Raw genomic sequence first — 21,913 nt, 5'->3', positions numbered from 1 at the left:
TTCAAGACAGGGTTTCAGTGTGTATCCCTGACTGTTGGCTGTCCTGGAACTCACCCTGTAGACCAGGCTGTCCAAGAACTCAGAGATCTGCCTGCCTCTGCCTCCCAAGTTCCAGGATTAAAAGTGTGTGTTATTACTGCCTGACTTTATTTTTGGATTTCTTTGTCTTTTTTCTTTTCTTTTGTTGTTGTTTTGTTTTGTTTTTTGAAACAGGGTTTCTCTGCTTTGGAGCAGCCTGCCCTGGCACTCACTCTGTACACCAGGCTGGCCTTAAACTCACAGTTATCTGTCTGCCTCTGCATTCCGAATGCGGGAGTAAGGGCATGTGCTACTACCTCCCGGCTCTTTTCATATATGCCCCTTTGTACCCGAAGGGGGCATCAGATCTTTGTGAGTCATCATGTGTTACCTGGAATTGAACTCAGGACCTCTGAAAAGCAGCCATTGCTCTTAACCTCTGGGTCATCTATCCAGTTCTATTTTTGGATTTCTTATTAACACTTTTTCTTTAAAGTTTTTTGAGTCAGGGTTTTGCCGTGTAGCTCAGGCTAGACTCAAAGTCCCTTTAAATTATTTTTTATTTTATTTGTACAAGTGGTTTGCCTACAAGCATGTATTTGTCCTACGGGTGTGCCTTGTGCCAGAAAATGGTCTTGGGTTCCCTAGAACTGGAGTTATAGATGGTTGCTAGTGCCATATAGGTGCTGGGAAGCAAGCCCGGGCCTTCTGCAAATGTTCTCAAACACTGGGCTGTGTCTCCAGCTCTGTGGACTCAGGGTCCTCCTGCCTCAGACCCCCAGTGCAGTGATAACAGGTGGCAGAGTACCATGTGTGGCTTCTCATCCTCTGTCTCTAGGAACAAAGTGAAGGTATTAGCCCTCTCAGGAGGCGTTAAGACTTCCGTACACAGGTGGTAAGCCCTAACCTCCTTTCTGATCACTACTCACCAGATGATGGCTCCTCTTCTGTAACTGGTGGTTCCGATACGCAGTTCAGGGGCACCTAGGGCAGAGTCCTTCTCTTTCTAGGTAACTCCATCTAGATGGCAAACTGCTGGAAGCCGTGGCTTCGTCCGCCTTGCCTCTTACTCTGGAAGGCGCTTTCAGTGCGAATGATGCTCAGCAAACGCGCTTTCCCTGTTTCAGTGAACGCATCTCCTCTATGGTACCAGAGGCTTGGGTGTTCTCCACGATGCTCGGTTGGCTTCCAGACAACAGGTTAACATAGGATGTGTTCTCTGCTGTGCTGTAATTGGAACTGAGAGTTACTTCTCCAGGCTTCATGTACTAACTCCCCCATCCTCAGCAGCCCTGAATAGGAATCCATGTACTCGGCCTTGCGCGACTTTCTCGGCCCTCCATTCCTCTTGCCTGCTATGCTCTTAGCCTGGCTCCTGTGCTGTGGAACTCCTACTCATCCTCTAAGACCGCCGTTTCCCATCACCTTCTTATACAGTGGGCAGAGGAACAGAGTGAGCCTTTCTTCATCTTTTTGGCTTCCTCAGCGTTTCCCCAAACAGCTGTAACAGTACTAAGTCATGTTTTATTTAAATGCTTAGAAAATTAGTATTATTGTTGTTGTTTTTCAAGACAAGCTCCTCGGTGTAACAGGTCTGGCTGTCCTGGAACTTGCTTTGTAGACAAGGCTGGTCTCGAACTCTCAGAGATCCGCCTGTCTCTGCCTTCTGAGTGCTGGGATTAAAGGCGTGGGCCACCACGCTGGGCTATTTGTATTATTTTTAATTATATATAAATGTTATAAGTGTGTGTGTGTGTGTGTGTGCGCGCGCGTGTGCGCGCGCGGGTATGAAGGTGTGTACAGGTGAATACTGGTGTCAGCAGAGGTCAGAGGCACTAAGTAACCTACAGCCAGAGTTACAGACAGTGTTAGCCATCTGATGTGGGTGCTGGGTACTAAACTCAGGTCCTTTGGAAGAGCAGCAAGTGATTTTAACCTCTGAGATGTCTCTCCAGCCCAAGACATTGCTTGTTTACTCTTCTGCTGCCACTCACTGGGCTGAATCGCCTGAAAGCCACGAGCTCTGTCGTTTTATCTTCTTTACCCAGCACAGTGCTCGCCTACACTAGGTGTGTGGTTCAAAGAACAGATGAACCAAACAATTCATCGGACACTGCAGGTTGTACGAACCAGATTCCCAGAAAATTCTAGGCCTGGTCCTCTGCTTGGATTGAGCCATCCTGAGACCTCTCTTCCCTTCTCCCTCTTCGCCTTGGTTTAGTAGAACGGGAAAGGGAAGTGATCAGAGTGTGGGAAGTGTTATTCCTCCAGGGCACAGCTATCACTCACCCGCCCCGGCACCCAGAGGGTTACAGCGACCCGGGGGCGGAGCCAAGCCCGTGCCACCTGCTGAGGGGCGGGCTGGCGCATGCGCGCAGGCGCCCGCGGGGGCTACCTGCCGGGCCCGAGCGGAGGCGGAGCGGAGGAGGAGCGCTTGCGCTCTGGGCCTTTCCGCCGGGGGAAGTCTCGCGGGGGCGGGGCGCTGCGGGGCGGGGCCGCGTGGGGAAGTTCTCGCGGGACCCAGCCTAGGAGCGGAAGCTAGGCTGCTGCTGCTTCAGCGATCGGGCGGCGGCGGCGGCGGTAGTGCGAGCGAGGCTGACGCGGGGACGGTGGCCGGGGCAGCGGGAGCCGCCATCGGGGAGCAGCAGCGGGGTTGGCGGCCGCGGGCGGCAGCGCAGGGCGGGCCGGGCTGGGCAACGGAGCGGACGGCTGCGCCACGGTGAGTGCCAGACAGCGGGCGGGCGGAGAGCGGGAGCTCCGTGGTCCCGGCGGGCGCCGCGGCGGGTTGGTTGTCCGGGCCCGGTCTGCTCGGGGCTGCCGACGAGGGCCGCTCGCGGGCCGGGGATGGCTCGGACCCGAGCGCAGTGGCTGCGCCGCCGTCTCCTCGTTTCCCCTTTTGGGGCGCTTCCTTCCTGGTGCCGGTCTTCCTCCCGCTTGGGGCAGACACCCGGTTAGGTCTCGTGCCGCGGCCGTCCGCCTTGGCGCAGGGCAGCCCGCAGCTGGGAGCAGCCGAGAGGCGCAGGGTGCCTGCTGCTCTGAGTCAGGCTGACTGAGCCCGGGAGGCGGGGGATTCGGTGCCGGCTGCTAACGTGGTGATTGATGCTCCTTTGACCTGCGGAGCAACCACGTCACCATCTCTTGGCATCTTGCGGCCGGATTGTGTGCGGGAATCCACCGTGGATGAGAACGATTGCTACCCGCACCCGTCGACGGGTCTTTGTCAGACCTTCGGGCGCGTCTTTTTTAGAACTACTTGAAAAATACTTGTTGGGGGGTGGGGTGGGGAAGCAGCATCGGCAGCTGATGGGATTGCCGGGAGGAAGGATTTTAGCGAGAGAGCCCCGCTGGTTCGTGCCCGTTTGCAGCGCTCCGTGTGAGCTAAGAGTTTGTTTAGAAAGTGGCTTTTAGGCTGTCTTCAGATGCAGAAGCAGTGCAGTTTGCAGAGGAGCCGAAGCACACTCAAGGTCCATCTTCTGGTTCTGACACTCAGAAGAGGCTAGAGAAACGGGCTTTATTTCGACTTCCGCACCCCTCACTTTGTTCTCCAGTTTTTGTCTTCTCAGTCTCCTTTCCACTCCATTTGTAACGCTAGTCATTGGCCCCTCCACCCCCCCTTAAAAATAATCTACTTCCCCTTCTTGCTGTTCCTCCGCTGTAATTTTCGAAGTTTCTGCCCCCTTTGGCACTGTTAATTTTCTCTGTCGTGGGAAGATACCTTTCCCCCTGTTTTCATTCCTTTTAAATGTCCACTGTATTCTCGGCCAGAAGGGCTGCTAGCGCGTCATGGGGGGTGGAGTACTTAAGTTCTCTCCAGGGAACTAGGAGACTCAAAGGGCTTAATTCATTCCAAAGTAGTCCATAGAGCCACCAGATCACAAGTGGATTTTGCCTGTTTGCTTGTATCATTTGTAGATGATGGTTTTGTGCCAGGTATTTTCTCTGTCTCTCCTTCCTGTGTCTTTTCACTGTTAAGGAAGATTGAGAAATTCGGGGGCTAAAAGACTTCTTTTTGAGGTTTTAGTATGCCTGACAGCTAATTGTCAAATGCAAATCAGCTTTGGAATTTATGAATTAAGATAGCTTGAAAATTATAAGGGAACAAAGCTTTAGAAATTTGTGAATTAAAGTCTGCCCATTTTAACTACTGATTTAGACCTTACCAGGCTTTTTAAAATGACTTATTTTTGTGTGGATAAATGTATTTGCCTGCATGTATGTATGTGCACCATGTGCATTGCCTGGTGCTCTCAGAGGCCAAAAGAGGACAAATACCCTGGAAATGGAGTTACAGAGGGTTGTGAGCTGCAGAATGGGTACTGGGAATTGAACCCTGGTCCTCTGAAGAACAGCTAGTGCTCTTAGCGGCTTGAGCTGTTATGTGTTTAGCACATCTCTCCAGGTCAGTTGATGGGTTTTAAGTAGTGTTTATCGGTCGTACTGGAGTTGGTCTTCAGTGATTGATTTCCGTTATGTCACGTGCGCAGCAGCGTTACCAAGGGAGTGTTGCACTTAGGGGTGACAACGGAACAGAGCCACCGTGAACCCACAGAAGTTAGGGCATAGGAGCAGCGTTACCAGTGATTGTTGAGATTTGTTGTTTTTGCGTTTGCCAAAGTTAGTTTTCCCCAGAGCTGTGCCAAATTGAATATGTATCATCTCTATTTTGTTCAGGCATAGTGCATTTTCTGGAATGCATATTTTAAAACTTGCTTAAGATTGGATTCCAATCAGCTTTTAGCAGTGATTCTTAAAATTTGTATTTATAAACATTACCTGACAATAAATTAACTAGAATTTTTTTTTTTTTTTTTGAGACGAGGTCTTGATTTATATATAGTCCAGGCTAGCCTCAAACCTTTTATTTACTTGTTTAGTTACTTACTTTAAGGCAGGGACTTTCTGTGTAGACCAGGCTGACCTAAAACTCACAGAGATCCTCCTGCCTCTGCTTCTCAAGTGCTGGGATTAAAGGTGGGCACCATTATGCAAGTGTGGATAGCCCTGCTTCCAACTTTGAATCATCTTGCTTCAGCCTTCTCCTAGGGCTAGAATTTTAGGCTTATGCTACCATACTTGGTAGAAGTTTTTTGTTTGTTTGTTTGTTTTTAATTAGGCTATGGTAGAACTCTGGTAGTGTAGTGTAATTTGAATGTTTCCTCTGACACATTTTAGTTGGAATAACTCAAAATAGCTGCAGGAAGGAAGACCCTGAAACTGACCAGATTCACCGGGCCTCTCCTAAGCAATGAAAACTGAGTCCCTTTTGAAGTAAAGAGAGTCAATTTGCAGAAAAGACTCTTTAGACCAGACCAGCTGCCTGGAGGAAGCAGAAATCAGCCTAGCTCCCAGAGGAGGTTTAGACCAGAGTCTCTTGGAAAGGACACTCCAGCCTGTAACTGCCCGCGGGCTGTGTAGTATGCTCCAGGTTTCCTAGACTTTGTGAGCTGTCACTCATGCGGGAGTGGGATACGGTGATGCAGCTGTCTTTGAGTCATTTCTGCTCCTGTGAGTAACCCTTCACCCATATTCCTGTAACAAACTCCAGTAAAACTCATTGGTTCACCAAGCTGGACTTGGATGGCTTCCATACTTTGGTCTTTTGGGGGCTTTCTATCTGGGGCGAGTAGACATGTGCTGTGTCCTCCCCAGGAAAAGTTTTGTCACACGGCAAGCAGGGACCCTGCAATAAATTAGTTCCTGAAAGGGCTGATTTAAAACAATTTTAGGTTTGTGTAGAAAACTTGGGTTAGGAGGACCTCGTGCTCTGTGTTGGAGCTACTTCCCCTAGTAGTTCAGCACTTGCTCTGTTTCATTCTGGTGCTGGGGATTGATCCTGGGACCTTGCAAATGGCAGAGAGACACCATAACACCGAGCTGTGCCTCAAACCCATGACTAATTCTTTCGTTTTTTTATTTTTTATTTTTTATTTCATCCACCGCAAATAGGCTAGCCTCAAGCACATTATGTAGCTGAGGGTGACCTTGAACTTCTGATCCTCTTGCTTCTACTTTCTGAAGTGTTGGTATTACAGACATGAGCCACCACACCCCATTTAAACAGGCTGGGGATCAAACTTAGAGCTCGTACATGCTAGGCAAGCACTCTACCAACCAGGACACATTCCCAGGCTCCGTAGTTAGTTCTTACATACGCAGTGTTAAGACTAAAGTGCATGCTAAGGAGTACTTCACCTGAGTGTCTCAGACACCCTCCCTTTTCGTTTTTGAAACAGGGCCTCATGTAGCCCAGCCTGTCCTCAAACTTGCTGTGTAGCTTACACCAGACTGGACTCTTGTCCCAAGTGCTGAGATTATAGGCATGTGCCAGGGTGGCTTGCCCCAGGCCCTGAGTGTGATAGACAGGGCTTTACTGATGGGCATTGTCAGCAGTCCCAGGCTCACTGAAGCTTCATTAATGGGGCTGGTTCATATGTGTGGGTACTAGTTCAGGCCTGCCATCACATGTAGACTCAGAGTTGAAAGGGGATCCATCATACTATTTCTTTTAAGATTCATTTTTTTTATATGTATGCAGTGCCAGAAGAGGGCACCAGATCACATCATGGATGGTTGTAAGCCACTATGTTGTTGCTGGGAATTAAACTCAGGTCCCCTGGAAGGACAGCCAGTGTTCTTTAACATCTGAGCCACCTCTCCAGCCCCCCAGCATACTATTCTTAATTATCAAAGTTTTTCTATTAAGTAGGTACTGCTGTTAGCCTTACTTTCCAGTTGAGGGCACTAGGATTTAGAAAATAGAAGTTTCTCCTCTAGTGTCATTTTATTTGCAGATGCTAAAGGAAGGGGTGGTTGCACCCAGGCCTTGTACCCGAGCTTGTGTAAGGCCTTCGGTTTGCGTTCTCAGTGCAGAGAAACAGTGCTTATTAGAAGAACAGTGAGGTACTCAGCGAGGGTGCTGCATAGAAACAGCTGTTGTCAAACAGTTTCAGACATATATTCATGTGTTATATTGCTTTATATAAATTGGAGGAAGTATTACTGGGGGAGGTTTGATATGGCCTTGATATGTTTAGCCCTGGCTGGCTTGGTGTGTAGTGTAGCTCAGGTGGCTTTAGATTTTTAGCAGTCCTCCTGCCTCAGCCCCTGAGTGCCCCTCTATGCCTGTATTTTGCAGTTTTTAAAACTTGAAACTATGTCTTGCTACCTCTGTAGAAGATCTCACTTGATAACTAGAAAATACTGACTCATGGTGTGCACTTTGCTCCATACATGTGTCACTTTTAGTAATAAAAATCTGGGAAGTAGACATTAATGGTTTACATGTTAGTTGCAATGTCTAGCAGATAGTAATTCCTCAGAATAAAGAGACAAAAATATTGCAGATTGGATAGTGCATATCTTCAAAAGCCCATCAGTAAGCACACAGAAGAAGCCTTTTTAAAGATTTATTTTTATTCATGTGAGTGAGTGTGTGTATGTATGTGTTTGCCAAGTGTGTGCAAAAGGCTAGAAAAGGTGACACCTTCCCTTGGAACTGGAGTTACATGTAGGTCTGGGAATTGAACCTGGGTCCTCTGGAAGAACAGCAAGTACTCTTAAGCATAGAGCCATCTTTCCAGTCCTGTAAAGATTTATTTTTATTCATGTGAGTGTGTGTATGTATGTGTTTGCCAAGTGTGTGCAAAAGGCTAGAAAAGGTGACACCTTCCCTTGGAACTGGAGTTACATGTAGGTCTGGGAATTGAACCTGGGTCCTCTGGAAGAACAGCAAGTACTCTTAAGCATAGAGCCATCTTTCCAGTCCTGTTCTACAGTTTTTAAAAATTTATTGTGTATGTGTGTTTGTGTGCACACGTGTCTGTGAGTGACACAGTATGGCTATCAGAAAATGACTTGAAAGAGTTGACTCTCTTTTCACAGCTTAGGATTCCAGGGATGAAACTCGGGTCCTCAGGTTGGGCAACAATAGGCTGAGCCGTCTTGCTGGCCCTGTTTGCTTGCTGGTTTAAATAGGGTCTTGCTCTTAGTTGGCCTGCAGCTCACTTTGCAGAACCATGCTGGCCTCTAACTTGCTGTGATCCTCCTGCCTCAGCTTTTCCAAAGTGCTAGGGTTGTATTGTTGCCTTTGAAAAGCAGCAATCAGTAGAGCTCAGACTGCCATTGTCAGGATACCACCCACCATGTAGCAGTGGGACATGCACTTTAAGTCAGTCAGAATTTGTGACATCTGCAGCACAACTGGACAGCAGTAGAAAAAGTTCAAGGTGAGGCTAGGGATAAGGCCGAGCCCATAGTGTGTTTGCATGCCTGTGATCCCAGCACTTAGTAGGTGGAGACAGAAACATGGGTTCAGGTCATCCACTGCTGCCTACGCAGAGTTGGAAGCCAGCCTGGCCTACAGGAGATGCTGTCTCTAAACACAAACAAGTGGTGAGGTAGTCCTCAGTCCCTGCTCTCCCACACCTGCATTCAGCTCCTGCAGCAGGTTCCTGAGTGGAGGTTTTTAGCACGGTGGTTTATACATACCTGTAGTCCTAGCCTGGATCATGCCTGTAATCCTAGCACCTGAGAGGTAAGGCCAGGGGACCACCCCGAGTTCAGGACGAGCACAAGCCACAGTAAGTCACACATGTCTAACATTTGTGAAAGTTGAAACTATTCAAGTAATCACTTACTAGGCAATGAAACCAGAGGCCATTGAGACGGCTCAGCAGGTAAATGTGCTTGCTACCAAGCCTGGTGACCCGAGTTCTGTCCCTGGAACCTACTTGGTGAAAGGAGAGAAGTAACTCCCCAAATTCTCAACATGTCAGTGCACATGCCTGTACACACACAGAAATAGATAAATGTGAGAAAATCTAATCAGTATGCCCATGGCTGTGGCAAATAAAACAAGCATTTGACTTAGAAAACCTGATGAGAATTAGATTAGGTTATCCATAACAAAGGAATCCAGTCTTCCATTAAAGACAGCAACAGAACTATGCACTGTGTTATACACAACACTATTAAAAGGAAGAAATCTGCAGACAAACACGTGTACAATGGTTTACACTTGCGTATGCACGCGCACACTCACACACACACACTCACTGAGCCTGGTGATTGAGCGCTAAGTATGGGCTTTCCTGCTGACCTGTCTATCTGTCCAGCTCCTGCCAGAGCCGATGATGCTGTTGTCTCCAAGAAAATGAAGTGGCAGGCACAGCAGCAGTCCCTAATGAAGCGCCTCTAAATGGTTAGCATGCGCCTCCAGAGCCCATCACGTGCAGTAAAATCTAAGGAAGTACAGTTTTAATTGTTGATGTGATAGGGGAATTGTATCTGAAAATGAGCTTAAAGGATGTAATAGAATTCTATTCTCTCTCTAATTCTCCCTCCCTCTCTCTCCATACTATTAGGCCAGCGTAGCTTAATATTGAGTCTTCATGATCTGGTGAGGCAGGAGAAATGCTGCTCATTTAAGTAATGACCTATCAATCGCACCTGCAATACTGAACAGGACCCAGCTTTCTGACTAGGAAAATGGGATAATAGCTGCCTTCTAAGACAAACTGAGCGGTAAATCAGATTTTGTGTGTGTGTGTGTGTGTGTGTGTGTGCGCGCGCGCGCGCGTGCGCATGCTTTGGATAGAGCCTGACAAATAAGTCACTGGAAATTAAAAACAAAACATAAATGCAAAATCAAAGCAACGAGGTGCCGGGGCTGGAGAGAAGGCTTGGAGGTCAAGAGCATTTATTCATTCCTCTTCCATGTTTGGATCCCAGCACTCGTGTGGGGCAGCTCACAAGCCGCCTTTAATTTCAGCTCCAGTGTGTCCAGCGCCCTTTTCTGGTCTCCTTGGGCACGTGGTACACACGCAGTCAAACCCTCTTACTTAAAAATTGTAGCTATGGTTTATTCTATCAAAAAAATAACTACAGAGGATGTATTAGGAATTTCAGGACCCTAGGACTACCCTTTGTGTTTTTAATACTTTTGTATCTTCTAGGACTTGTCTTTTCTCTTGAGAGTCAGCACAGTATAGAGTAGCCAAGTGTGGTCATGAGGGACAAGGAGCAGTGTGTCCCTCACCGTGCTGGCCTTCAGACTTTCCTGGGACTCCCCCTGAGACTCTCCGCTGCTAGCTCACAGCTCTCAGGTCACCCGTGAATACCCCCAGCCCATCTGCTGCTTAGCCCATTTGCAGCTGTATGCTTGATTAGTGCTCCAAATGTTAATTGTAGGACAAAGGAATAATAATCACCCGTGCCCCTCAAAGTGAGCTGCTAGGTAGTAATTATCCAGAAAGGTGCCACTATGAATAATCTGCCTCCGTTCTGCCAGGGCTCTTGTTTGCCTTTGTTTAGCTTATATGGGAACCATGACTGCAAACCAGAATGGGATTCTATTTTCCCTTAGGTTTGCAGAGATCAAGGTTTTGCACCTGTTCGTGACCACACTGTCTCAGGTCACTGGATACACCATGGAGAAGTTCTGACCTGTGAGAATGCCACTTACTCGTGTGGGCCTCTCCTGAGTGAGGGAAGCCACTGTGGGAACTGGAGGAGGCTGGCACCAGCCTGTACTTAACCTGTCCCCAGAGACAAGAGGAGGGTCACCTCAAATTCTTGACCACCCGGAGTGTGAGAGTGAGTGTGTGTGTGTGTGTGTGTGTGTGTGTGTGTGTGTGTGTGTGTGTGTGTGGAGAGTGAGTGAGTGAGTCCCAGGTCAGCCGTAACTCCGGTGTGAAACTTCCACTGCCCCCAGATGTTAACTTCATAGCTCAGATTTGCTGAAAGGGACTTTCTGTTATAGATTAGAAAGAACTTCAGTCCCACTCTTGTGCTGTTTAAAAGTCAGGTAGAGGCTATTCCTAATGTTAAACCCGGATCGCCTATTTCAAGGACTGGAGTCCGGGCTATCTGGTGCAAGAGCAGATTCCCCCTCCCTAACAAAACCGCTGAGCCCGAGTCCTCTGAAGACCAAGGGACGGGTTGGGGGCAGGGGCGAGGCTGGTGCTCCTGTCCTTATGTCGGTGGGCTATAAAGCATTCTAGGCTCGCTCTCTCACCTCTTCTTGAGGACAGGTCAAGGTTTAGTTTCAATAAAGAGTAGAGCCGCTCAAGACCCAAGTCCTGCATGGCTTTTGACGGGGAGTGGGAGCGCCGTGGTCCTCAGGACCCCAGCCAGTCGGTGGCGAGGAACGGGAGGGGCGTGGGTGGGCGTGTAACCACCTCCAGAGCCTTGCTTTGGGACTGCCTTGGGTGCGGGAGAAGGCATGTGAAGGGGTGTTAATGGGAAAGGCTGAGATTGACACCGGCTCCTGAGCTTGCACCCTGCGGGAAGGAAGAGGAAGTGTATTCGGGAATAGCTTAAGCAGCTGCCGCTATTGGCCGCTGGGCCTGTCAGTCGCCTGGGGCTGAGGCTGAAAAGAGGAAGAAGGAGAGCTGTTGCCTGAAAGGGAGGAGGAGGGGGCTGAGCCCAGCGGAGCCAGGGGGCGTGGGGGCTGGGAGTGCAGGCCAATTGGCAGGGCGGGGCAGCCTTCGATCTGGCCACTTCTCTTAATCATCGCTCTTCTGATTCAGGGTGGCATTGTGTGTCCCAGTGTGCAAGAATAGCCCCAGAATCGGAAAGGCTGAACCCAGAGCTCTCCAGCAGGGAAGATTCCCTTCCCCCTGCTTCAGGTTGCTGAGCACTGAGCGTCGCTCAGAATGGAAGCCATCGCCAAATATGACTTCAAAGCTACTGCTGACGATGAGCTGAGCTTCAAAAGGGGGGACATCCTTAAGGTGAGTGTTGATGTGGTCGCCTCTCGTGCCTGGCTGCCTCCCCTCACCCCGGTGACACACAAAGAAGCCGAGCTTGCCTCCTTCCTCGGTGCACACGTCTAACATTTGTCACCAGGTTTGATCGGACAGCCGGCAGTAGATGCTGAGTGAATTATTAAATGTGGTATTAGAGAGTTGGTGTGATGTGTGTTCCTTAACTGCCTTTGTGTGATGTCTGTCTGTCTGCTTATATTGATACAGGGAAGTCAAAGGGATGAGTGATGGTTTTACCTTGTGAAGTTGTAATTTAAAAAAAAAATCCCACAAGGAATTTTTTAAAATCCTAGACTCGAATTATTTATGTAAAAACATTCCTTTAACCTTACTATTCATAGACAGGAGACTCTGCGTTTTGTGATGGGATCCTACTAGAGTTGAAACTGCTTAGGGAAATGTTGGGAGTATATGCCCAAAGTCACTGAAGAGTTGATTGCCGTTTATTTCTGAAAAACAAAACAAAAGACCCAATGGAGTTGTACATAATAGCGTTTAGCTAGCCTTTATACAAATCAGATTTTGGTTTTACTTAGAGGACCTTGATCAATCAGTGCACATTAAAATCTAATTGCATAAAAAAGGGATACAGATTAGAAGTGAGCTTTTTCAGTTTGCAGTTTTGAACTGTGCTGTGACATGGACATTGGCTCCCCGCCTGGCACATGGTAATTGACAGGGTGGGCTGGAGCAGTTTGCCCTATTGGAGAACACTTTTCTTTACAGGGGGAGGGGAGCGCTGTGTGAGATCGATCGGTGGACTTTAAGGAGGGAGAGCTGGGGCTTAATGTTTGGAGTGCTAGCAGCGCCTCAAATTTTCATATTCTTTCCCAGAGCTCTAGTCTGCATTGTTGGGATTTGCCAGCTTTTTTTTTTTTTTTTTTTTTTTTTCTGTCTGAGTGTTATTGTTTGATCTTACAGAGGAAGAAAGGGAAACTGTGATTTATAGAGAGAACTGTGAAGACTCATTATGTGAACCTGTCAACAGTCAACGTCTGCCCTCAGTGCTCAGAGTGAGGGAGTGTTACTGTGTTAACAAAATTTTTCCTGAGGAGAGGAAACACACAGGTCTACTCAGCCCAGACAGGGTCCCACAGCAGACCAAAGTATGGGTGCCACCAAAGTCCAGCTTGGTGAGGCAGTAAGTTTGATTGGAGCAGAGATGACTCAGAGACAGCTGCATCACTCAGTCCCACCCCAGCCTGTCATAGCTCATGAAATTGGGGAAGCCTGGAGCACAGTGGACAGGCTGCAGGCAGCTCAGTACTGGTCTGCACCTCCTACAGGCAGCTTGCCTGGCTTCCGCTTCTTCAGGCAGCCTTTCTCCCCTGTGCCTTTTTTTTTTTTTTTTTCCCCAGCACAACTTCCTGAGAAGGAGCTACTTAGCTTTGATTGCTTACTCTGGGAGGGAGGGGCCTGGTGAATCTCGTCAGTTTCAGGGACTTCCTGCAGCTATTTCGAGTTGTTTATCTTCCTGTTTCAAGAGCTTCCCTGTAGGATGGAAGGTTTCAATCTCAGAGGAAAGAGTTACACATTTTCCACATCAAGGTGCTGGGCTCTGAAACTGTTGTCCAGATTTCGGGGAGAGCAGCTCAGAAGTTCCCACAGAATGGTTAGAAATGCCAGTTGAATAGCATCAGGTAGTGCTGAAAGGCTGCTCGGGAAGTTGAAACCTTTGTTTCCCAATGTGAGAGATGGACAGAAGCAGCCCCAGCTTTAGAGCATTTGCTGGTTTCTTAGAGCTAGAATTCGGAGAGGGATCTCCTGCTACTGAATATCTCTGTGCCATTGGTACAGAGGTCACAAAAGTGCTGTTGTGGTTCCTGTGTACAGCAGATAACCCATTTGTCTATCTCACAATGAGGCTGGTTACTTGGGCACTCAACATTTGTAGCCTATACAAAACCCTTAACCAGGTTTGTTTGTTTTACTTTGTTTGGTTATTTGGAGACTCTCTCTCTCTCTCTCTCTCTCTCTCTCTCTCTCTCTCTCTCTCTCTCTCTCTCTCTCTCTAAAGCCCAGACTTGCTTGGAACTCGCTATATAGTCCAAGGTAATTGGTGAGTCCCACCTGTAATCTTCCTGACACTGTGTGTGTGTGTGTGTGTGTGTGTGTGTGTGTGTGTTTTAAATGTAAGACTACAGTCAGTTAACCTAGTAACTTGGACTTGCGGGCTGGGCAGTTAATACTCTTCTTGTGGGTACATCCCACCGCCTGTTAACCCACATCAGATAAAGCAAAAGCAGGGACAAGCGGCGCCACTCCCTGACTGCTGTCCTCTAAGTTTGTCCTATCCGTAGTCCATAAATGTTTGACAAGTTGTTGGTGTCCTCCTGGGGAGTTTTATGATGAGGAAGGTGAATCACAGTGTCCCCGCTTTAACACTGTGGGGAGAGAAAGGCATGCGCTTGATTCTTTCCACTCTGGCAGATAGATAACTGGGATGTGACATCATAATGCCATTATTGCTTTTGAACAGTGGCCATTAGCTGTTTGTTAGTAATCTTGTGGCTTTACTCCAAAAAAATGAGAGTGTGAGTATGTGTGTTGATACAGTGGTTGCCCTTTGTCTCATAGCTCTGAAACAGCTTTATGAAGAGGAGGGGCGTGTTCTGTGTTAAGGACTGCTGGTAAAACAAACAGTTTTCTTCGTCCTTCGGGGAGTAAGCCCATCATCACTTGCTTTGCTAGTCATTTGATAGCTCTGGGCTCCTGAAAGGGGCTAGGTTGGCCCGGAACACTTGAACTTTGGCTGAAACGGACCTTTTTCTCCTCTTGTATTTTTTGTTTCTTTACTTGTTCTGTTTTGAGGTGATATCTGTGTTGCCCATACTGGTTTCAAATTTACCTGCTTTTGTTACTTGTCCTTACTTATCTAAGCTTGCGTTTTTGCTTGGAGAACATGGGTACTGGGGCTTAAGAAAAAAAAGATTTTTTTTCTCCCTCTGCAAGCTTCAGGCCTTTGTATGGTTGAAATGCATTTAGTTCCCCATGGTTGTGGTAGAGGCTTGGAATGGGCCCCAAGACAGGGTTGGGGTTGTAGCTCAGTGGTACAGTACTTGCCAGGCATGCAAAAAAAAAAAAAAAAAAAACAAAAAAAAAACAAACAAACAAACAAAAAAAACCACCTTCATATTTTTAGCCTTGGTGTTATAAAACTGCCATGTTGAGATGTCTGTGTATGTACTTCAGATACTGCTGTGTGGGGACCCAGAGGTTACTTGCAGCCCACAGACCTTAGTGAATTCTGTTAACATTGCTTGCTTGTCTTCCTCAGTTCTGGAAGGGACCAGTGCCCCAGTCACCCAGGTGTCCTCTGACTTTGCTATGCTGAACTGCTGGAGAAATAGGTCTTGGGTCCACTTTCTGCCCCTTAGCATCTGCCTGTCTCTGCTACTTGGCCTATTTCAGGGTCCTCTTTACTGAGCATGCCTTGAACCAGACCCTGTTCGGTTGCCTCGGCTGTCAGGAGACAAAGCTACACCTCCTGTCTTCAGCAGCTGAAAGAAGGGTACATCACTGTGCTGAGGAGCTCTAGTGTTAGGTTCAGTATTTAGAAGAGGAGAGGCCCTTTTAAAGCCCTTTAACTTAGATTGCTTTTTTACATTTATTTATTTTGTGGGAAAATTCAGTCTTTAGTGTGAGATCTAAGTTCCTGGGTAGGGAGGTATTGGCGGATGCTATATGAGAGATGCTAAAGGGAGAGTCCTGGGCTCTCTATCTGGCATCTGATAGTTGTGCATCTCCTTCCTGTGTGGTGCAGGAGGAGGACTGCCTGCCCACTGGTGAGCACAGCCCAGTCTGCTTGGTTGATTTCGACATAGGAGCAAGGCCTATATTTCCGTGTGTAAGTCTCGATGCAGATATCTGAGTAAAACATGGAAAGAAATACAAAGTAGGGCTGTTTTAAAGTCTAGTGTTGGTATACTGAGAGACACCTTTATGATTACCTGTGGATAATGTTGTTGACTAAACTAGAATGTTGTATCTTTTACCTACTTTTTTGTCTTTTAAATTACTGTGCAATGTTGTTGTGGGAAGCTGTTATTATTTTGACACACGGTTTCTCTGTAGCTTTGGAACCTGTCCTGGAACTTGCTCTGTAGACCAGGCTGGCCTTGAACTCACAGAGATTTGCCTCCCTGAGTGCTGGGATTAAAGGTGTGCACCACCAAAGCCTAATTGGACAGCTGGGTTTTTCTTTTTTTTTTTTTTTTCCCCCCAGTGACTTAGTGTTTATAATGGAAAGCTATACTTCATATATAATGTACCTTGATCATATTTTCCACCATTAATTTGTTCTTTGCTCCCTGGACAATCCCACTTCAACTTTTACGTCATCAGTGTCTATCTGAGATTTTTGTGTACCTAAATGATAGGACCCGCAAACGAGAGAAAACTTGATATTTGTCTTTCCTTTGCCTGACTTAATCCCCTTAGTAGAGTTATCTGTAGTTGCTCCATTTTCCTACAAACGACATGACTTCTTCTTGGTTTGCTTTTGGTTTATTTGAGACAGGGTTCTCTGTGTAGCTCTGATTGCCCTGGAACTCGCTCTGTAAACCAGGCTGGCCTCAAACTCCCACCGCCCAGCTGTCCTTAGTTTTTAAAGGAATGCCCATACTGATTTTTATAGTGGCTGGAGTAGTTTACATTCCCATCAGAAGTGTATAAAAGATTCCCTTTTGTCTAACCCTTCAGCGTTTATTGTCTGTGTCTCTCTTCCTCGTTTCTATTTCCCACACGTGAGTTTTTACCTGCATGTGCCTCTTTTTGCCCCACATGTGTGCGTTGCTTGAGGCCAGATGGGACCGTTCTGACTGAGGTGAAGTAGAATCTCTGTAGTTTTGTTTGATTGGTTGGTTGGCTGGTTTTGTTTTTGTTTTTTTGAGACAGGGTTTCTCTGCTTGGCCCTGGCTGTACTGTAGACCAGGCTGGCTGAAGACAGAGTTTCTGTCCTGCTGAGCTCTGCAGCTGTTTAGTCCCAAATAAACACACAGGGGCTTATATTATTATAAACTGGCTGATGTCTTGGGCTTCTTATTGGCTGCCTCTCTTTTAATTATTAACCCATTACTATTAATCTATGTATTTCCATATAGTCTTTTCTTACTAGAGAATGCCTGTCGTTCTATCTTCCCAGTAGCTAGCTACATGGCATCTTTCTCTAGATCCTCTCTGCTTTCCTCTTCCCAGATTCTCCTAGTCTGGTAGCCCTGCCTATACTTCCTGCCTGGCTACTGGCCAGTCAGCATTTATTCATCAACCAATAAGAGAAACATTCATAGCACAGAGGACATCCCCTATCATCTCCTCATTTCTGTCTAAATAAAAAGGAAGCTTTTAACTTTAACATAGTAAAAGTATATATAACAAAGTTATCAAGCAAGAATTATAATTACAATATTTAACTCACAAACATTTGGCAAAATTTTAAGAAAGTATCTTATCATCTATTCTGTCTTTGTGAGTCTAAAGTTTTATATGTAACCGTCTTTTATCATGACTAAGGAAAACCATAACCATAACTATTTGTCTTCAATACCATCAAAGACCTCAGAAGGATAATATATAAACTCTAGAACTGACAGAGACATCTTGCTGCCTGAACAGTTATCTAATCTGAAGTTCCTCTGCAATCTTGGGGCATCCATCTTCAGCCTAGCATCTCTGACAGGCTTCTCAGCGAAGCAGGAAGTTTGAAACTGTCCCGTCCGTATTAACAGCTGGACTCAAACTCATAGAGATCCTGCTGCCTTTGCCTCCTCCTGAGTGCTGGGATTAAAGGCATGTGCTCCACCACCCAGCCTCAGCTTAATTTTTAAGATAACGGTTTATCATTTGAGTTCTCTCAAAGCAAGTAGATTTATAGCCGCTTTGTCCGCTGAACTTGGAGTTTCCAAATCGGTGCTGAGAGTGAACTTCAGTTCCTAGGCATCTTGAGGAGTTAGAGACCCACTTCTCTCTTCTGGGGACAGTGACGGAGGCATGCACTGTTCCCTTGGTGGCTTTGCTTTCTGCCTCTTTGACAGTAGGTTGAAGTTACTCTTTGAGCAGACACCATTTATGGAACTCTGGCTGGATGTCTCGACCTTCACTTTTCCAATGTTCTCTAGCACCAAAGGACTGACACCATTAGCCCCATGAAGGATTGTGTATGGGTGTATAAGTAGGCTCAGAAATTAAGCCCCTGCAGCTGTGAGCCACTCCACATGGGTACTGGAAACCAAACTGACAGAGCAGTCTGTGCTTCTAAGTGCTGAGCTATCTCTCCAACCCTGGTTTTATTTTTTAGGTTAAAGTGCACCATAGTCAGTGCCCTGTATCAAAACTTTGAGACCTTAAAAAACAAAACTCAAATGACTGTGTGAGGCAAATCTTGCCCCACTTGGCAGATACTCTTTGATTTCACCATGTCCTGGATGTGGAATGAGAGTCTGTTGCAGTGTATTGTAAAGAGTTAGGCTCCATAGCTTGGTGTACAGAGTGAGTTCCAGGACAGCCGAGGCTACACAGAGAGACCCTGTCCCCAAAAGCAAGACAAAACAAAAAAGAGCTAGATTTCAGGCCAGACTCTCTTAGTTTTTCTACTAGCCAGTTGTGATCTAAGACAGTTTGCTTAACAATCTTACATTTTGGTCCTCTCTTCTGTAAAATGGGAATAGTAATACCTGCCTTCCTAGGGCCACCAAAGTTTAAAGGAGCTAATATGTTAGTGTGCTTAGAGCAGTGACTAACATACATAGACCACAGTTGGCTAGCTGCTGTTTATTACTAATATGATTAAGGAGCATGAGCTGTGTCAGGGACTCCTCTAAGTCATATGCCTCTATCCACTAACCTGGTAAGCATGTGTGTGCCTCAAATTCAGGACTGCTAACCCTGTCCCAGAGCTCAGATGAGACGTTGAGTATTTGTTTGGTTTTATTTTTGGTTTCTTTGAGACAGGGTCTGACTATGTAGCCCTTGCTGTCCTGGAACTTGTGTAGACCAGGATGGCCTTGAACTTAATAGAAAGCTGCCTATGTCTGCCTCTCAACTTCCTGGATTAGAGGCATGTGCTACTATGCCCAGCCCACTTGAATTTATTTTACCATATATTATTAGAAAAAAATTAGAAAACTCCCAAATGCTCTGTATAAATCCCTTCTAGTACTACTATTTCAGAAATGTTCTACACTTTATCATTGTATGATACAGGCTGTTGAAATGGCTCTGTGGGTAAAGACGTTCCATCCCTGAAACCCACATAGCAAGGAAAGGATCAACTCCTGAAAGCTGTCCTCTGATCTACACCTGTGCACCTTGCTTGGCAAGTGCATGCATGCACATGTGTGCATGCAGGTGGGTATGTGTGTGAGCATAAGTAAAAAACACTATAATGGGGAGCTGAAGACGTAGCCCGGCGGCAGAGAGCATGCCTAACACGCATGGAGTCCTGGAGTTCCTCCCCGCCCAGGGGAACAACACAACTTCAGGACACTGCTATTTCCTGTATTTTACTAATTATTTTTGGTGGTTACATAATATAGCAAGGTAATGTTCTGTAATTGACTTTCCTAGTTCCCTATTGCTGGGTGTCTTGATTGTTTCTATTAATAATTTAGTTCTTAGTCTCAAGGGGAACATTGGGTACTGTGTTGTCCTGCTGTCTTGACTCCTGGACTGATGTCACCTGCTTTAAGACAGTTATTGAGAATGGCCCCAAATTTTCAGCAGAGTAAATCTAGTAGTCCATCATTTTGCTGCATTCTTAGTGTCCTGGTGACAGTAGGACATTAATTACTTCAGAGTTTGGCAGGGTTTTATGGGACTGTCATAGCCAGATTTGGGAAAAGCTTAAGCAGCTTTGATATCTAAAACGCTTGGTGCTTTTCTGAGGTACATTTTATTTTGTTCCCTTCTTCAAGGTAATTATTTGTCTTTCTAGCTCTGTCCTGAAGTTAGTAATTAATTATGGCACTGTAGGAATTTGGCATGTATTTCTAGATACACTGTAGTATGTTTTTGAGATAGGGTTTTACTCATATACTTGGCTGGCCTAACTTCCCATGTGGACCAAGCTGGCCCCAACTCAGAGAGAGCTAGAGCTGCCTCTGCCAGGACTCAAGGGGAGCACCACCAATGCTGACTGCGTGGTAGCTTTAGTTCAGTTTTCCTTTGAACCAAATGAATCTCTTCTAGACAGATTCCTAACACACGCCTAGGAAAAGATGGAAAAACAAACTAGGTTTTGTTTAGTTTATGCTGCAGGTGTTTTAAAGTTAGGCTGTGCTGGGGAGTTTGAGGGACATGTAGAATGAGGTATTAAAACCTCACTCACGAGCATGCACGTTTCCAGTAGTCTAGGTGCTGTGTGGGTTGTGGAGAATTTTTACTGTCTAGCCAGCGGTTTAACAGTTTGTAAACACGTACTTTTGTAACAACAACAACAAAAAAGGCATAAATTAATAGGTCTCCAGTATAGGTAGTTGACAAATAACTGTTGTTGTTGTTTTGAAAGGATGCTACTATTTGCCCTCTGGTAATCCTCTCTGGTCTGAAAGTCACAGACATCCTCCTGCCTCAGTTTCCCAAGGGCTAGAAACATAGGCATGTGTTTCTGTTAAAGCCCAGCTGGTTCTACTAATAATCCAGAGGTTTCTTTATCCCATTTTGAGGTCAGTTTTTGGTTTAAGTCAAGCATCTATCTGTCACTTTCTGCAAAATGTTTGGCTTTGAAAAGTAAATGAAGATTTGAAGTTATGAATGGCTTTTTAATGTATTAATTCATTTAATTGGAGAATGTAAGGAAAGTGAGGATATACTTTTCCCTGTGGCCAGGGAACTTTTTTGAAGTTAAGTAAATCTCATCATTGGAAAATGTATAAAAAGTCCCATCAGTGCTCAAGCCTGTAGAACTTTTCAGGAGAAAGCGTTCAGTATGAACAGCTGTCACCATGGTTACTGTGCTCTCTGAGAGTACAGGGATGCAAACCCAGTAGTGAAAGAAAGTGGGGCTGTCACCTGTGGAGAGACGGACGTCTGTTCACTGTCCTGCACCCTGTTAGAAGACAGAATACCCAAGGTGGGGACAGACCTGATCAGTCTTGCTGTGAAGTCAGTTCCTGAGCCCACCTCCTGACAGAGGCCTCTGCGTGGACCCGCCCACCTGTGCTTTTACTTTTTCCTGGAGTTGGGAAGTCCTTATCTGGGCCTTGGTAACTCTCGCATCCTCCCCCTCTCCCCCAGCGGACACAGCCACAGACTTCAGGCTTCACTGTTACCTGGAGTGCGGTGTGAAGGCAGATTTTGGCATCTCCTCTTTCTTACTTTCCTGTCAGGTAGCAAAGGTCCAGCAGGAAGGGTACACTGCTCATTTGCATGTCTTCAGATGACCCAGTCAAGTCATTTTGTGCTCTACACTTGGTTTGAGGTTTGTGCTGTGCTGCTCGGACTGCTGGCTTCTGCCCTGTCTTCCTGGTGCTCCAGTACCCACATTTACCACCAAACCTGGCTCCCTGAACCTTTTGAGTTTTGTTCTGTTTTGAATTGCAGTCTTGCTTTGTATCTCAGGCTGGCCTCAATCCATGGTCATCCTGCTTCTGCTTGGGCAGTAGCGGAGTTGTTGGGGTAGTTGTTATTTTTTGAGATACGGCCTCACTGTGTAGACCAGGCTACCCTTGAACTCAGAGACCCATCTGCCCTGTCCTCTCAAGTGCCTGTCCCTGACTCTTGCTTTGCTTGTTTTATTTGTGTGTGTGTGCTGTTTGTTTGAGAGGGACTCACTGTATCCCAGGCTGGCCCTGAACTCACAGCCTTCCTCTTGACTGGGAGTATTGGGATTTTACCCACGATGCACCGTGTCCACTTTATACTTGGTAATTTAAAATGCACAGTAGAGAAGTGAACTCAATCTCTGAACAGCACCCTGCAATCCCCCCCCATGTCTGTGCATTAAACACACGTTGTCGTATCTGCTAGATGCATCTTTCTAATCTAACTTTTGGTTGTGTATTTGAGGATAGTCCTGAACTTCTGATCCTCTCCAGTATTGAGATGGCAGGCACACAACAATATGTCTGGCTGCATTGCCCATTTGTTTGTTTTAATTTTCTCCTTAAAAATACTTATTTTTTGGCTGGACAGTG

At 46.5% G+C, this 21,913-nt stretch overlaps 1 protein-coding gene across 1 annotated transcript in view; it reads left to right on the top strand.

Moving 5' to 3' along the window:
• Positions 1–2,569: 2,569 nt before the first annotated feature.
• Grb2 (growth factor receptor bound protein 2) overlaps positions 2,570–21,913 on the top strand; it is a 60,944-nt gene continuing 41,600 nt past the window's right edge. Inside the window, exons 1-2 of the mRNA XM_051180480.1 lie at positions 2,570–2,737; positions 11,547–11,750. Of these exons, the coding sequence (XP_051036437.1) occupies positions 11,673–11,750 (78 nt within the window). The 5' untranslated portion in view covers positions 2,570–2,737; positions 11,547–11,672. The remainder of the gene's footprint in view (positions 2,738–11,546; positions 11,751–21,913) is intronic.

This window comes from Phodopus roborovskii, unplaced genomic scaffold (genome assembly GCF_943737965.1).
Source record: "Phodopus roborovskii unplaced genomic scaffold, PHOROB, whole genome shotgun sequence".
Taxonomy (NCBI): Eukaryota; Metazoa; Chordata; class Mammalia; order Rodentia; family Cricetidae; genus Phodopus; species Phodopus roborovskii.
The sequence above is the reverse complement of the archived record's forward strand: the minus strand, read 5'-3'. Positions and strand labels throughout refer to the sequence as shown.